General features: G+C 43.1%; 1 protein-coding gene across 3 annotated transcripts in view; it reads right to left on the bottom strand.

Annotated features, from left to right (window-relative positions):
- The window catches only part of myrip (myosin VIIA and Rab interacting protein), a 272,255-nt gene that overhangs the window by 30,741 nt on the left and 222,969 nt on the right, over window positions 1-18,545 (bottom strand). For all 3 annotated transcript variants that reach the window (XM_034189840.1, XM_034189763.1, XM_034189685.1), the window contains exons 5-8: window positions 9,197-9,277; window positions 5,714-5,811; window positions 5,486-5,566; window positions 4,649-4,804 (exon numbers count right to left, since the gene is read on the bottom strand). In XM_034189840.1, coding sequence (XP_034045731.1) covers window positions 4,649-4,804; window positions 5,486-5,566; window positions 5,714-5,811; window positions 9,197-9,277 — 416 coding nt within the window. The remainder of the gene's footprint in view (window positions 1-4,648; window positions 4,805-5,485; window positions 5,567-5,713; window positions 5,812-9,196; window positions 9,278-18,545) is intronic.

An 18,545-nucleotide genomic window follows, 5' to 3' on the forward strand; every position in this document is an offset into this window, starting at 1 on the left:
AAAATGCCAGCTGACATGAGGCAGGAGAGCTGTACTGATATTTTTAAATCTAGATTGAAGACGCACCTTTTCTTGGCTGCCTAAAACCCTTGATGCTGGGAAACGTCTAAATGGAAAATTTATTTTAAATGAGTTTTCTTTTTATTAGTTTGTGATAGTGTGATTTGGTTTCTGAAGCACTTTGTTATTTTTATTATACAATCAATCAAATATTTTACTGATCAGTGAGCGTTTGATCATACCTGTAGTCACATTGGTAGTGGAGATATGACAGTAAACCTGCTTTGCTCTCCTTAACCTTGAAATTTGTCTAATATGTCCCAAAAGTTAATCAACTGGAGACACTAACTCGTGTAATATTCCCACCAAATTTGGTGAAAATCTCTTCAGCTGTTGTTTAATTTATATTTTTTCAGTGTGTGTGTGTCCCCCCCAGTGCACAGGGGAACTACACAACGTATAAGAGACCACTTGGACCTTCTGTTTGGGTAAAAATCTTGGTACTGATCCCCGTCATGAAATATTGTGCCCAGCAGATGGTGCTATAGAACAAGGAGAGAGGCTGCACGTTTGACAGCTCTCTCTGTGTGTGTGTGTGTGTGTGTGTGTGTGTGTGTGTGTGTGTGTGTGTGTGTGTGTGTGTGTGTGTGTGAGAGAGAGACAAGAACAGAGATCTGCAGCTACAAACTAAATTTGTAACCCTGAAATGTCTTGATGATTACAGTGAGCAGAGATCAAATCTCAGTAATTAAAACACTTTAACAAACCTGACATCAAACGATCTCGGCAGTGACATTCATCTACGTATCAGGGTCCTCGGTCTTTGAGACTGACAGAAAACTTTATGCAGGACGATGGACAGAGGTGCTTAGTGATGCTGATATCTTAGCAGGAGAATGAAGGTCTGAGGCCAAGGACAGGCTCACGTTCCACCTGTCTGCAGCAGACAGACGGCCTCTTTTGAGAGGTGGGGATGGTCCAGATGTCTACCTGGGTGGTTGCCATCCAGGATTCATGGTGATGTGGTATTGTGGTGTATGCTGCAACATTCAGTATCAGTGCTCTGCCATCAAAGACCCAGGTTCAGCTCGGAGCGTCGTCAACATCAGGGGCGATTGCCCTGGACTGTCACTGATGACCTGCACTCTTTACCTGTATTAATTGCACCTGTTTGAACTTGTTACCTGTATAAAAGACACCTGTTCACACACTCAGTCAATCACACTCCAACCTGTCCACCATAGCTAAGACCAAAGAGCTGTCTAAGGACACCAGGGACAAAACTGTAAACCTGCCCAAGGCTGGGATGGACTACAGGACAACAGGCAAGCAGTTTGGTAGAAGACAACAACTGTTATGATTATTTATTAGAAAGTGGAAGAAACACAAGATGACTGTCAATCTCCCTCGGTCGAGGATTCCATGCAAGATCTCACTTTGTGGGGTAAGAATGATTCTGAGAAAGCTCAGAACTACACAGGAGGACCTGGTCAATGACCTGCACATGTCCAGGCCCGTTTGAAGTTCACCAGTGACCATCTGGATGATCCAGAGGAGGCATGGGAGAAGGTCATGTGGTCAGATGAGACCACAATAGAGCTTTTTGGAATCAACTCCACTTACCATGTTTAGAGGATGAGAACAACCCCAAGAAAACCATCCCAACTGTGAAGCATGGGGGTGGAAACATCATACTCTGGGGGTGCTCTTCTGCAAAGGGGACAGGACGACTGCACCGTATTGAAGGGAGGATGGATGGGGTCATGTATTGTGAGATTTTGGAAAACAACCTCCTTCCCTCAGTAAGAGCATTGAAGATGGGTCATGGCTGGGTCTTCCAGCATGACAATGACCCCAAACACACAGCCAGGGCAACTAAGGAGGGGCTCCGTAAGAAGCATTTCAAGGTCCTGGAGTGGCCTGGCCAGTCTCCAGACCTGAACCCAATAGAAAATCTTTGGAGGGAGCTGAAACTCCAAACCTGAAAGATCTAGAGAAGATCTGTATGGAGGAGTGGACCAAAATCCCTGCTGCAGTGTGTGAAAACCTGGTCAAGAACTACAGGAAATGTCTGAACAAAGGTTTCTGTACCAAATATTAAGGTCTGTTTTTCTAGTGGATCAAATACTTATTTTATGCGATAAAATGCAAATTCATTTTTTTTTTGAAAATCATACAATGTGATTTTCTATTTTTTTGTAGATTCTGTCTCTCACAGTTGAAGAGAACGTACGATAAAAATCACAGACCTCTCTAATCTTTGAAGGTGGGAAAACCTGTAAAACTGACAGTGGATCAAATAGTTATTTGCCTCACTGTGTTGCTTTTTCTTTTTTAAACTTTTTAAACTGAGCAGTTGCTCAGTTTAAAAAATATGTTTTCATATGTTCAAGTTCAGAAAATGTCCCGTAACTCCACATGTGAATTAGTGTTGTCAAAAATATTAAGAAAATATTTTCTCCCTCATCTTCCTGGCTTAGATTACCCCACAGACAGGCCGCTGCAGTGCACGTTAGCCCCACTCCTTCTCACTAAAGTGACAACCACATTAGCTACAAAAATCAGGGTTGGTTTGGTCACTTGTTTTTATTTCATTTAACCTTTATTTAACCAGGTGAGTGCCACTGAGATCTCTTTTGCAAGGGAGACCTGGACAATTATAAAGTTTGCAGTCCACCTAACCTTCATGTCCTTAAATGTGGGAGGAATCCGGAGCACCCGGAGGAAACCCACACAAACACAGGGAGAACATGCAAACTCCACACAGAAAGGTCACAGGTGGGAATTGAACCCATGACCTTCTTGCTGTGAGGCAAAAGTGCTAATCACTAAGCCATTGTGTTCCCGCGGCGTGCACGCTCACATCTCTGTAAGCTAAATGGACTGCATTTATATAGTGCTCTTCCATGTGCATCAAACGCTCAAAGCGCTTTACAATAACGCCTCATATTCACCCAGATGTCAGGCTGCTGTGCCCACGACACACCGGGAGCACCTAGAGGATTAAGGACCTTGCCCAAGGGCCCTTAGTGATTTTCCAGTCAGGCTGGGATTTGAACCAAGGATCCCCTGGTCTCAAGCCCAACGCTTAACCACTGGTTAAGCACCATCAGCTCCCCTTGTCTTGTAAGATGTCTTGTAAATCACTTCAGAGGTATTAACTGGTTATAAAAACTGTTTTTAGATTTAGAAGTGTTTATTTCTCACTAATTTTCACATAATATATGAGAAATATATTACATTTATACAGAAACACAAATATTTCGGAGCCATTGTTTCCACCATTTTGGCTGCCTGCTCACTCTGATTGGCAGTCACCATGTTGCGCGGCTCAGCATTTGCATAAATAGACTTTGGATCTATTTTAGGCCCACCTACCTTGCAATAGAGGGACCATTGTCTCTTGTTGCTGCAAAACAGCCGCTTTGATTGAAAATGAACAGCAAGTTCACAGTAAATTTTGCAGAGTAAAATGTACTCTGCTGGGATAACATTTGGTCCCTGTCCAAATAGAGTTAAATATACTCTATGACAGTGCTAAATCAACTCTATCACAACTCTAACTCTTATTGGAGTAGAAAAACTTGATTTGACAAGACAGTAGAGCTGATTTCACTCTATAATAGAGGGTATTTTACTTGTTTTAGACTGGGACCAAATGTTAACCCAGCAGAGTAAATTTTACTCAGCAAAATTTACTGTTTATAGACAACAGTACAGTTAAAGGTGATTAATGGTGTATGTCAACAGAATTATGTTTTATTTTTGTAAATTGAACAAAACTGGATCGGGTTTGTTAGCTATTTGAATGTATTACATTTATTTCTGAACTTTAAAATCAGTTTGGGGTTGTGATATACACCACCAAATAATATAAAGAGGTCAGGACCAGTGGTCCCTAGGACCAGTGGACCCTACAACCAATGGACCCTAGGACCAGTGGACCCTAGAACAAATGGACCCTAGGACCAGTGGACCCTAGAACCAATGGACCCTAGGACCAGTGGGCCCTAGGACCAGTGGGCCCTAGGACCAGTGGACCCTAGACCCAGTGGACCCTAGGACCAGTGGACCCTAGGACCAATGGACCCTAAGACCAATGGACCATAGAACCAATGGACCCTAGGACCAGTGGACCCTCCCCTAACAGCTGTTGCCTCTCGTTCAGTCACCGAAGTTAAAAACAACAAACTCAAGAACACCTGCGGTAGATTTCAGGGTTTATGTTGTTAGTAAGTTCAACATCAGTTTTTCTGAGTGCAGTTTAGAAATGTATCATTTAAACAACTTAAAACGGGCTACAAGTGAGCAGTTAAGTGCTAACAAGATAGCATAGCGGCTGAGGACTGACACACTGAAGTCTTCCATGTGTTGGCAAGACTCAGCAGATGGCAAACAGGATTTTCTCATGTTTTCACTGACTGTTAGCATGAGAACTACATGCCATAGTGCGAGGTGCTATGAAAGTTAAAAACTTTCAGATTTTTTCTGGTTCACACAGGGACAATGATGACGGTTATTTCCAAATACACCAAGAAATCAACATCAGAATGTCACCAGCTCTGTAAACCACCAGGAACTCCCCCTGCTATAGTTGGCCTCGACTTTCCTTTCATTAAATAACTAGCTCTTTAAAAAAAAGACTGACCCAGAGCGAGTAGCAGGTCTTCAGGGGGTCCTGAGGTCCTTGAGAAGAAGCTTGGGGCTGAGACGGGGAGTTCAACCCGCTGGTCTGAATCAAGGACTGAGGCCAGACAAACTCATACTCTGTCTGCATTTCTGAATGTTTCCTCCTCTGGATGATCTGCAGAGAGAGAAAGATGGGATGTGGGAGGAGGAGGAGGACGAGAAGGAGGAGGAGGAGAAGGATGAGGTGCAAACCCAAGGAATATTGTTCTTCTGCACAGGCAGAATTTATCATCATGAACTTTGTAATGCAGAGAACGTTCATGCGATATTGAGTTCCAGCAAGCACGGCTGTTCATTTCATTTTTAATGAGGTGGCTAACAGATGTTAATTAAAGTGAAATGCTATTAAACAAGTGTACAGTGTACGTGTATCATTTACTGCGTGCACAAACGAGGAGATGCAATTAAAGCAAAAAGTCATTTAAATTTTTCACACAAGTCTGCACATTCCCCAATAAATAGGTTCATATTTATCAAAGGTTTTCTCCTTTTTTTGATGGCCTCATTTATTGGTTTGTTTCAGCAACAAGACTGAAAAACTAATTAAGTAATTTTCAGGAAACTGATGAAAAAATACGACCCCATACTGCAAACCGATTCTTTTACTTTTTCATTTCAATTTATGAGCAACTCCACCCCAATTTGTTGAAACATCTGAGTGTGTAATTCGACAATGTCACAGGACCAAAATTAACTGGACAAATGTTTGTAGGCCACCCAGAAAGTCCGAACAACTCTGAAGGAGCCGTGAGCATCAACGGCCAAAATATAGAAAATAGAAAAACATAAAACCTACTTTCTGTACAATTGCTGTAGCAAGTTCCTCTATGAGTTCCTCTTTGTGGTCCAGCAGGTACCGAGCCTCGTTCTGCTTCTCCTGCAACACAGCAAAAAGCAGATTCTGTTCAAAGCGACCCCATGAGGGTCTGTGGCAACAGAACAAGTACCACCTGCTGGTACCCTGAGGGAGCAAAAACAAATAAAAGAAGAGGAGAAGAAGAAGAAGAACAGCGTGATGCCTCACCAAGCTGTCACTGAACTCCTCCGCCTTGGCGATGGCCTCCTCTATGGCCTCCTCAGCAACACGCAGAGCGACAGTGAGCGTCTCCGCCATGCTGTGTCCTGATGTCACAAAACATCACGTGTCACTGTTGTTTATGACATCAAACCAAAGTTAAAGTAAATAGAACACATCTGTGTTGAGGACCGGAGTCATCGAATGAGTGACGCTGGGTCAAGTCGGCTCTGGGAGCATGCCCGTTGTCACATTATGCCAGTGATTTTCAAGCTTTTTTGAGCCGCGGCACCCTTTTTATATTTACAAAATCCTGCGGCACACCACTGTCATGTGTCATGTGTCATGCACCACTAACTCGACTGTCTCCACACGGTGCGTTAGCACGTTAGCAACATGTGCGGTACAGATATGACGTAACATAGTATACTATAGTAATGGAGCTGTATACGAGGTCTATTAGGTAATAAACCGACCCTTTTATTATTTTTTTTTAACTATATGGATTTGAATGACGTGCGATTACATCAATCATGCTTGAACCCTCGTGCGCATGCGTGAGTTTTTTCACGCGTGTCGGTGACGTCATTTCCCTGTGGGCAGGCCTTGAGTGAGATGTGGTCCCGCCCTCTCGGCTGAATTCCTTTGTTTCACACGCTGCTCGAGATGGCGCGCGTTACTTTATCAAAATTTTTTCTGGACCTGTGAGGAATATGCGAGTGGACACTATTGGAGAAATTAAGCTGGTTTTCGGTGAAAAGTTTAACGGCTGATGAGAGATTATGGGGTGTTTCTGTCGGTGTAAGGACTTCCCATGGAGCAGGACGTCGTGCAGCGCTTCCAGGTGCCGTCGTCGGCCTGTTTCGACCTGAAAACATCCTAATTTAAGGCTTAATTCACCCAGGACGTCCTGAGAGAATAGAGAAGATTCAGAAGAGGCTGGCATGAGGACTTTATGCGGACATTCCACTGTTTAAGGACATTTTGTAATGAAAGACGTGTTGAAAACCATTTGTAAAATTCAGGCGGCTTTTGATGGCTTTCAACAAGTGAGTAACTGAGAAATTGTTTAACAGCTTGGGCATGTTCCAACTTGTCCATTAAGGTTTCCAACGGAGGTGTTTTTCCTGTCGCGACCCCCCGCGGTCGGGTCCGGCCCGACGTGCGACTGTGCCCGCACGTTCTTTCATTACAAAATGTCTGTTAACAATGGAATGTCCGAATAAACTCCTCATGCCGACTTCTTCTGAAAGTTCTCTGTTCTCTGACGACTTACTGGGTCAAGAGAGCCTGAAATGTGGAAGTTTTCAACTTGAAACGGCGAGACGCTGCCGTCTCGAAGCGCAGATCACCATCAGGCGCCGTGGGCCGTCCTTACGGCGACACTACCAGACCAAAATCTCTCATCAGCCATTAAAATTTTTAACGAAAAACAGCTGAATTTATCGAATGGTGTCCACTCAGTTGTGCCTTAGAGTTTTGAAAAAATTTTGATCAAACAAAGCAGCAGTCTCTGAGCCATTCCTAAACAATGAAAAAAATCGACGAGAGGGTGGGCGACTCCTCACTCAAAGACTGCCCACAGGCGAATGACGTAACTGACAGGTGTGAAAAAACTCTCGCATGCCCACGAGGGTTCAAGCATGTCTGATGTAATCACACGTGATTCAAATCCATATGGTTTTTGAAAAAAATAATAAGGTCGGATACTTTTCTAATAGACCTCGTATAAGAACTAGAGAGCGCAGTCCCATTGCTGCACACTAAATGAAAACGTCCCTTCATGAACAGCGACATGACGTCTCCTAACCGGGCAAAATATTGACAAAGTACCCGGATGTTAATGCAGTTTCAGTGGAGATTTGCGACTGAACACACTCAGAAAAATGCTCACAAAATACGTGTTAAAATGCCATTTTGACCTGGATATCGAGCCAGTAAAATTAAATTAAATTATGTGAGGAAAGTATTAAACTTACTCTGACACACACACATTCACAAATATTAGTGTTGAAAGTTACACGGATCTGTGCTGATAAGCTACGCTGCTCGGCTGAGCTGCTGCTGCTGTGTTCAACCCAGCGCGGCTCCTAAAACCATTACAATACATTTATATATATTATATTTTTACACAATTATCCTTTATTGACCGAGTTTCATTCATGAAGTCAGCGGTGTGTGTGTGCACATCTCTGTGTGTGTGGCAGCACAGCGCGGGTCATTAATCTCATTATTTTAAGGTGCAAAAAAAAAAAACTCCTCAGTCTTGTCAAACAATTTTTAGTCACTAACGACAAGAACTTTAACTAGACATTGGTCTAGCAGTGGAAAATATCAACTAGACATAAGTGAAATTAATGATCCGTGTCATTGGGCGACACAGGTACGGCAGGAGACATACAGCTGTTTATCATCCAAATATCACGGACAAAGTGACAATAACCAAAACCACTTACTTATGGAAGGAAATATTGTCTCCCTTGTTCCTCCGTTTGTGACTTTGCCAACATGCGCAGCTTTCCGGCATATTCCACCTGTCTCTTGATGAGACTAAGTGAACTTCTATGCACACAAATCACTAACTTGCCCGGAATTAAAATGGCGATCACGCCTCCATGCCAGCACATGGCTCAGCGCTACTGCGTGCTTTGCTGCCATCTACTGGAATAAAAGAGCATTACACCATCTGCCACACTTACAGCACATACACCCGATAATGGTGATATTTGATAATTGCCCACGGCACCCCTGACGATCGATCACGGCACCCTTTTTCTGCAGCTCTTACCAACAGGGATCGATGTTGTTCCCCCTCGGACGAGGAGTCTGAGACTTTTTAATGATGTATAGTGCTGTGAAAAATTGTTTGCCTCCTTACACTCTTCAATCACAGCCACAGAAGTCTAGAACTTATTCAGGGTTGCCCTGGTGTCTTGGTGGCTTTCCTCACTCTTCACCTTCTTATACAGTCACTCAGTTTTTGAGAACTATCGACTCCACACAGATTTACCATAGAGTGCTATACTGTTTGTATTTCGTCATAATTCATGTAAATAATGTCCAAGACACAGTCAGTGTCTTGGGAATGTTCATGTATCCATCCTCGGACTTGTCCGAAGAAAACTGTATATAAAAGTGATGGTTTACATGTGCTATACTAAAGGGGGAACTTACTTATTCACACCATCATTTTGGCTTTTAGATTTTTAATTTATTTATATCAAACTGTAGAGATTTACTTTCACTGTGAGTTTAAAGAGCATGATTTTGGAAAATCTAATATACAAGGCCTGAATTTTTGTTTTGTTTTTTGATGTCCTAATAAAAATCTAACATGTAAAGGCTCAAGGGGGCAAACACTTTTTCACAGCACTATAACTCTGTGTGTGTGCATGTGTGTGTGTAGGTTAAAGGTTACTGTAATGCCTACCATCACCACGAAAGACCTTTGACAACCTTTGAGGGGAAACGGTGTGAAATAATGAACGTCACCTTCATTCTGCTTGTAGAAGGCGGAGTCACTGCCACAGACGCTGCCATTGTTGTCGTTACTTCCCTCGTGAACGCTGCTTTCTGAAAAACAAAAGCGTCAAAGGAAGTCTTCAGATAAAAGCTGTCAAAGAGAATCTGTCTAAATATTGAGCTGCTATCACATCACATAATCAGGTTACTTATACACCGCACGTGCACGCGCGCACGCACGCACAACATGAAGCTGCTCTGTGTCTTTGTCACAGTGGTTTGTTTCTGTGACTTTCCTTATTTTGTGAAAACAAAGGAGATGACAGCTGATCTGACAGTTGTCGTGGTCGTCTCTGCAGCGGCTATTATCCGCTTCGCCACGGCGCCAAAACACTTCTTTCCAGATTTATGTTCGTCCTCATGTCTTTTAATATCTGAAAACAAAACATGTTTTTGGTGACTATAATCTGCTCAGAGAAACTTTACCTCAGCAGACACCCAGACAAGGTGTCGTGCAGAGGTGTCAAAGTCGTGGCCTTGGGCCGTTTAGCAGCCAGTACCTTGTTCGTCTTTGTTCTGTACTTCACGGAGATCCTGGCTAAACGGGCGTGGAGGACATCCAATCGCCATCCTACCATTCCCACCCTCATCTAGAAAAGTTGGCAGTTAATCCTGTCACGCTTCGAGCACATGTGCCAGAAAAATTGTAGTTAGTGTTTTTATATAATGCCTGAACAGATTCTTGTCGTGTGATTGGTGGTTTGTATGTCACATGATATGGATTATTCATACCATTTGCCACTGTGTTCCATTCACAGTGCAATTTTGGTTCTATACGTGTTGTGCCGGACCCACAGAACCACACAGGTGATGGTGCTCCAGGTTCAACATCAAAAGGACAAACTTCAACCAAGATGTCCTTTTTTTAAGCACATCCACTGAATAACAGCTGTGACCCCCCCCCATGTCAGCATCCTGTGGAGGGGGGTTCTCTCTGTCACTCTTGTGAGTCACTCCAGTTCAGTGTTAACAACACAGCCTGCCGTCCTCACGGGCTGCACACTTGTCCAGTGTCACTTTTCATAAAACAATGTCATTTGAGTGTAATTTGCATAATGAGGCACACCCGCTTCATGTAATGATCACCGAATTGTTGGATTCAACTCAGATGTGATTCACAATTACACCAAAGTGAACTCTATGCAATTTGTTACTTAATGCATGTATTTTAAGTCAATTTGTGCCATTTTTCCATTTGTGGTGCACCTTAATGACCTACGTCTACCAAATTTGGCAGACAACCTTTGCTCATTGCCATGCATCATTGTGCAACGTTTCATGAAAATTCAGTAAGGTATGTCTTCTATAATATATTTCAGTTCTAAGGTAGAACTATACTAGTGTATACTAAGGTATATATAAGGATATCAGGTATATTTTATATATTATATATATATATATATATATATATATATATATATATATATATATATATATATATATATATAAGGTATAAGGAGATCATGTTTATCTCAAGTAATGTTGGGAAGACATGCAAGATTTTCTGTTGTGAGTGCTCCCTGCAGTAAAGTTGGCAGTTTTTGACCTACCGAACTCATTTTAATAAGTTTAGCTCTTAATCTCTTAATGGTCCATAGGTTCTACTTGCAAAGACTGGTGATGATCAAAATGATGGCTTGGAATGAGATGCATTTAAAGGTTTTACATATTTTATAATGCTGAGTAACAATAGGGAAAAACAGAAATGGGTGTGGCCTATATCAGACAATTTGTCACACTCTGAAGAATCTGTGGATGTATGAATTCTGATTGTGCAATAAACTGTTTTGGAGTTCTGGTCAAAAATGTTCAGAAAATGCCTTTTTCTTCATTATGGGCCGCACCCAGAGGCACAGAAATGTTAGTTTTTCTGTGGCCCTACCTTGTGCTGGTATGTATCATCCCTAGAAATGTCATCTTAACAGGTTAAATGGTCTGAGACACACCCACTTTTCAAATTTAAAAAACAACAGGCCACGCCCTTTTTCAACAATGATGTCCTTATGTATTTCAGACCTGTTCCAAGTTATCCATGTCAAATTTGATATAACTCCGATAAGCCAATTTTGAGATATAAACTGTAGATACTGATGGCGCCCCCTAGTGTCCAATAGAAACTATTTTAATCAGGCTGCCTCTTTACTACTCTGCATCAGCTAAGTCCAACTTCCTGTGTCACCTGTTTGTAACAGGAAGTTCATCCTTGATTTCTCAGGTAGGTTCAGACCCATCAAGCTCATTTTAATAACACAAGCTTCTGAGCTCCAGTAGAGGTCTGCATGTAAAGTTTTGTGTTGATTAGAGGAAGGGTCTGGGATGCGCCTGAAAAAGTCAAGTTTTGCATATTTTGCTAATTTGTGAAAAAAACTATCTTGGTGTAAATGGGGGCGTGGCCTAACTCCAGAGATTCAGCTCGAGTAAGTGAACGTGTCCATATAAGGCACTTGAATGTGTGATGGTTTGGGAGTTAAAGGCAAAAACTCAAATCTGTTGCTATAGCGCCCACTATAGGCGGATTTGTTTACATTTTTGGTGTCTGAGTTACGTGCAGGGGTTTGTGCCAGTTCTGAAAGTGGCACCTCTCCAGTTTTTAAGCTGCAGTATTGCATTTTGTGGGGGGGGGGAATAAATAAATAAATAAAACTTAACAAAAACAGCAGGGTTTCCCGCCATGCTAGTCGGGCTTGGACCCCTAATTATACATACGTGATATTGTTAGAATCATTCAAAGTCTCACAATTCAGCTCACAGCCATTGGACAAGTTATTACACAATAATAATAATAAAAAAACACAGAACTGATTTAATCTTTGCGTGATTTCGAGCCCAATGATCCTCCAAAGCAAACATTACTGCAGTGTGTCAACAGCACGTATGAGAGTGTCAAACCTCATATTGGTCGCTTGAAGAGTGTTTTTCTCTTTGATTGAATAATCAGGTCCCATCTTATCTTAGGGACCTCGTAGTACCATATTACCCCATTAGAGCGCTTCGCTCTCAGACTGCAGGCTTACTTGTAGTTCCTGGGGTTTGTAAGAGTAGAATGGGAGGCAGAGCCTTCAGCTTTCAGGCTCCTCTCCTGTGGAACCAGCTCCCAATTCAGATCAGGGAGACAGATACCCTCTCTACTTTTAAGATTAGGCTTAAAACTTTCCTTTTCGCTAAGGCTTATAGTTAGGGCTGGATCAGGTGACCCTGGACTATCCCTTGGTTATGTTGCTTTAGACGTAGACTGTGGGGGGGTTCCCATGATGCACTGTTTCTTTCTCTTTTTGCTCTGTATGCATCACTCCGCATTTAATTATTAGTGATCGATCTCTGCCCCCTTCCACAGCATGTCTTTTTCCTGGTTCTTTCCCTCAGCCCCAACCAGTCTCAGCAGAAGACTGCCCCTCCCTGAGCCTGGTTCTGCTGGAGGTTTCTTCCTGTTAAAAGGGAGTTTTTCCTTCCCACTGTAGCCAAGTGCTTGCTCACAGGGGGTCGTTTTGACCGTTGGGGTTTTTCATAATTATTGTATGGCCTTGCCTTACAATATAAAGCGCCTTGGGGCAACTGTTTGTTGTGATTTGGCGCTATATAAAAAAAAGTTGATTGATTGATTGATTGATTGTTCAAATGGTTCCTGAGGGATTCAGGAACCTTGTGCATTTTTAATTTAACACCCCTCATTTAAATAACCTGTTTCATAATCCAAAACTGAAAGTTCTACCAAAACAACATCTGTGTGCTGAAGGGTTGAGTGAAGTTTAAACCTGAAATGTGTTGTATAAATAAACTGAATTTTTTAAAACCTCTATAGCTCTCAGACAGGTCCACTTTGTGCTGAGTGAAGCAGAGACGGAGAGAAGGTGCTGTGGTTCCACCCGATCAGACTTTAAAACCATTTATTTCCTGAGTGGATCATTAACTCCCCTTCGATATCTCTCCCACGGCTCTCGTTTGTTAGACCCGCCGCTCGCAATCAAACACTTTGTTATAAAGACAAACTATCTGACAATCCAGGAGATGGATCTGCCAGACTTCCGTCGTAGAAAACCTGGGTCACGACAAAACATAAGAACCTTGTGGCTCCATTTCTCTGATTCTTACTCAGAGCCAAAACACACTTCCACCACAGACTTTGGTCTTGTTCCAGACGTTCAGGCTCTGCGGCTGTCAAAACAAAAACCAAGTCAAAGCCAACGATCCCAGTTGCTGGCCTCACAAATTCATCCAGCAAAGAGGAGGGTCCAGTCCACAGTCCAGTTTAGACAGGGTCCAGGTCCTGGCAGAAAGCCTGGAGAGAGTCAACCGATCCTGTTGCTTTGGTGTGAGACTGATTTCGAGGAGCCAGAACCACTCACTGATCCTGTGCCATACCTCAGTCTAAGGCAGCCAGAGGTACCACGACTGGATCACAGCTCAACATCTCCCACGACCCCACTTACTGCTAAAGTACACACTTGCACAAAGCAAAGAAATTCTACTTAAACATTATGTAGTGTTAAGGAGTCGAGACCATCTAACTCAGCAAGGAAATTATGAAGGCAAGCGTTCCAAATACATCAAAACTAAAAAAAAGTCAGAACTCCTGCCTGCAGCAGACGTTTTGCAAACTGCTGTTTTACAGGAAACAGGAAACAAAGCTCCAAATCTTTAAGGTCGATTCTGTTCTTAATGTGCGACGGTGAGACTTGGACTGTAATCGCTCACCTCAGGTACTGACAGGATGTCTCGAGTATCAGGTCTCTCTTTCAGATGGTTGGGCATTCGTGGTGTCATGTAGTCTCCAATATTTTTCTTGATGTCTTTCTGCCACCTGATTCTGTTTTTTATTTCTCTCTGTCTGAGGTGTGGCTTCATCCAGAAGAAGGAGTGGGTGTTTTTCTTCTGCAGGTCTCCTGTCCTCTACACCAGCATGGACTCCCAAAAATTTCCTGTATATCTGTATTGTCAACTGTGTCTGTAGCATGGCCCAAGCAGAGGGTCACCCCTTTTAGTCTGGTCTGCTTGAGGTTTCTTCCTGAAATCAGAGGGAGTTTTTTCTTACCACTGTCACCTGTGTTCTTGCTCTGGGGGTTGGTAAAGTTAGACCTTACTTGTGTGAAGCACCTTGAGGCAGATTTGCTGTGATTTGACGCTACATAAATTAAATTAATTGAACTGAAATGAGTTACTTAAGAAAACTCAGAGGCAAGTTTTCTAACTGCATTGTGAGGAAACATCAGCTACGGCACTAATCACGTGGTGCATGATCCAGCACACAGCTGCCTCAGTGTCGAACACAGCAACTGCGCCCACGTCTCACCTAGGTGTGGCAGATAGACAGCTACTTTCAGGAGGTGGGGATGGACGGCGGTCTGCCTGGGTGGTTCCCAAACAGGACCCAGGGCAGCTCCATGGTGTGGTGCAGCAGAGCACGGTACCATCTAGTGGTGTAATGGACCACAGCTGAGCCGTGTTCCATATGAACCTCCCCAATGCTTCAGCATGTATATGAACGACAGATTAATTACAAAATTAAATAAATTGCTTTTGAATAAATAATGGCTTAAATCTCAGTAGAAATACTTCGTTGCTGAACTTAAGTAGAATTTTGATGCATCTGTACTTTACTTCGTTATTTACATTTCTGGCAACTTTCACTTTTACTCCACTACATTTCCGTCAATAAAATGTTTACTTTTACTCTGATACATTTCCCTTAACCATCATTATTACTCGTTACTACAGTATAAAAGTAGAAGAAATTTGATTGGGCAATGCCTGTTTGCGGAGGTGAGTAAGTAAGCCGGAGCGCAGCGCCTTTCAGCTCTGCAGCATCAAGTGTTTGACATAAAACAAGTTTAAAAGATGACAGGTTGAATCTGCGGTCTCGCTGAGGAGGAGGAGACTGTGGAGGGTGAAAACCATCTGGGCTTCGGACTCCAAACTGTCATGCTCGGTCCCAGCTCATGGTTTAGGTCCTAGTCTTTGCATAATCTCCTCTGATTCTCTGGTTTTGCTTTTCATATGTTCATACTTTATCATGTTAGTCTCTGTTTGGTTCAGTTTGTTGTTTTTGGTTTGTTTATTATTTAGTCACTGGTTTCATTCAGCACCTCATCATTTAGTTTGCATTCATTCAGCCATTCATTGCTTTTCCTTGTATTACACTTTCATCACTGGTTCATTCTTTGCTTGTTATTTATTGTGTAGTTTGTATTTGTTCAGTCTGGGTCTTTTAATTTATTTTAGTCTTAGTTTAGTTCTGTTAATCACATTTGTTGTATAATGCTTAGTCACAGGTTTTTGTTATTTATCTTTGGTGTTGCTCATCAGATTATGTTCCAATTGTTATTAAATAAATGGTAAATGGACCGAATTTATAAAGCACTTTTCCATCTGCATCAGACGCTCAAAGCGCTTTACAATTATGCCTCACATTCACCCCGATGTCAGGGTGCTGCCATACCGGGAGCAATAGGGGATTAAAGGCCTTGCCCAGTCAGGTGGGGATTTGAACCCATGATCTTCTGGACTCAAGACCAACACCTTAACCACTAGACCATCACCTCCCCTGGTATTCATGGCATTTTCTATTTATCAGTTATCTTGTTTTATTCATTGCATTATTCTGTATTCATCAGGTTTTGTTTAATTGCAGTTTAACTAATTTTTTCACACTCCACTCATTTTGGATTTTAATTTTACTCAATACTTTTACTTAAAGTACATTTGTAAGTATAAGTACAGTAAATGTCAGATACTTTAAGACTTTTACTCAAGCAATTTTTTTAAAGGAGACTTTAACTTTTACCAAAGTAATTTTATGCTAAGATACTTGTACTTTCACCCAAGTGTCACTTTGAGGTATTTTATAAAAGACTGGTAAATCTTGATGAAGAGTTGCAGTGAAATCAAAGTAGATTCAAGTAAATGGAGGATGATAAAAGCAGACAGCCTCTGTCACCTTCTGCTCAGCACGGAAAGAATCACTTTGAAATATCAGGAATCAAAGACAGCAAGTCTGCAACTCCTTCACCATGCTGTCCAGAGCCCACTGAACCGAGGCCGCTTGGAGTCCACTGAGCTCCAGAAAAAAAAAAAAAAAAAAAAAAAAAGACATTTCTCCAACTTTTTCCAAGTGGTGCATTACTTGGAAAATCATTTAAGACCTTTTTTTGCGAACCCAAAACTTTGCACAATCTGCGCCTAAAATCTGTGGGTTTTGGGAACTGTTGCAGGCCTTGCAGCAGCAGCACGTTTCCTGACCTGAACATCTAAGTACGAGGTCTGTCCAAAAAGTAACGGACCTTTTTATTTTTTTTCAAAACCATATGGATTTGAATCACGTGTGATTGCATCAGCCAAGCTTGAACCTTCGTGCGCATGCGTGAGTTTTTTCACACCTGTTGGTTGCGTCATTCGCCTGTGAGCAGGCTTTGTGTGAGCAGTGGTCCACCCCTCTCGTCAGATTTTTATTGCGAATAAATGTCTGAACGATTTGGAGCTTTGCTGCATCAAATTTTTACAGAAACTGTGAGAGACAGTTAGGTGGAAACCATTCAGAAATTTCAGATGGCTTTCAGGGACGATTTTATGGGGATCACACAGATTAAGGAGTGCTCCAGCCGGTTTAAAGACTGCCCACAGCAGCTGAGAGCGCGCCGCACTCTGAGCGGTGATCGACAGGCTGAAACCCCACTGAAACAACCAGATCATTTCCAAAGTGAAGGCTTTGTTGATCCGGGACGTCGTCTGACTACCACAGAACTAGGAAGAAGACGTGGACATCAGCACTTTTTCGGCACATTCCACTGTTACAGGAGTTTTTTTTCATGGAAAGAGGAGCGGAGGGATTCGCACGTCGGGGCGGAGCCGCATGGCGCAAAGCAACGCCGTGATGAAGCCTCACAGGATATGTTCTGGCATGTCCAGCTCATACACAATTTCTTGGATAGTCACACGACTGAAAAGCCACCGAAAGCCATCTGAAAGCCGTCCTGTGAGACCAACACGGAGGTGCTTTTGTCCGCGCCATTCACAGCTCTGTGGTGCATCCCTCCGCTCCGAAGGAAATGTTGTTATGTAATAACATGTATGTGTCACCGGTTCTGTTCATTACCTTTATGGACACAATTTGTAGGCGCAGTCAGGGTGTAGAGGGGGTCCGGTTTGGGAACCACAGAATCTCATCTCTGCTGTTTGCGGACAATGTGGTTCTGTTGGTTTTGTCAAATCAGGACCTTCAGCGTGCACTGGGGCAGTTTGCAGCTGAGTGTGAAGCATCTGGGATGAAAATCAGCACCTCCAAATCCGAGGCTATGGTTCTCGACTGGAAAAAGGTGCCTTGCCCTCTTCAGGTTGGTGTAGTGTGCTGCATTGCATGGCGCTGCACCGAGCCTCTGACGCGCACACAGTGCCACATCTGTTGTGGGCTGGGGTGTTTGGCTGGCTTTGTTTTCTGTTTCTCCCACCAGGTGGTATGCATTCAGGACTGAGTGGCTGAGCATTAGGACCTCACCCTGAACACCTGAGGCTTGTTTTCACATGCAGGTCATCAGGACTCACAGCTGTGGTGTATTCTGTCTTGATCAGAGATTGCTGCATTTAAACCTTGAATGCACAGTGTGTGATTGCCAGAGACTCGACCTTGTGAGCAGACGTGTGAGATTGACGTCAGGAGAACAATCTCACCATTACGGACGCAGAGACCGCTCCAGGTTTGACGCCACAGTCTGTGAAGGAGGATTGGGTGAGGTCTCACGCTCTTCAGCACACTTCCTGAGGTAATTTGGTTTTGGTGACTTTTATGAAGTAATGACAGTGGATTTGGTGTCCCTCACACCTTGTGTTATTGAGCTGTCACGTTATGCTAATTGTCTAATCAGCTTCTGCTGCAGTGGAGATTTGAACTGAGTTGTTCCGTGCCTGCAGGGTGAGAAGCTGATATATATTTCAGCCAGGAAGTGTTTGCTGATTGTGCACCTTTTGAGCTGTGTCTCTCTGGGTGGAGAGTGTTGGACTCACCTCATGTTTTCTTTCTTCACAGACTCGGTTTGTCGCGGCCACCTGGGGGGTGTCGGCGGGGTCCCTGGGTCCGAACTGCTGAGGCTCCGGACCGTTTGCGCTGCTGAGAGCGCATTGTGTTTTCACCTCACCAGACCGCGGACATTTTTGGTTGTTTATCACTGCACTCATTATGATTATTAAATTCTGTTATCCTTTGAACCGTGCTCTGCTTATTTCATGCTGGGTCCTGTCAAACGCTGGGTCGGTGCTCCGACCGCGTCCGACACATAACAACATCCATCCATCCATCCATTTTCTTCCGCTTTATCCGGAGTTGGGTTGTGGG

The sequence above is a fragment of the Thalassophryne amazonica genome, chromosome 1, assembly GCF_902500255.1.
Source record: "Thalassophryne amazonica chromosome 1, fThaAma1.1, whole genome shotgun sequence".
Lineage (NCBI taxonomy): Eukaryota > Metazoa > Chordata > Actinopteri > Batrachoidiformes > Batrachoididae > Thalassophryne > Thalassophryne amazonica.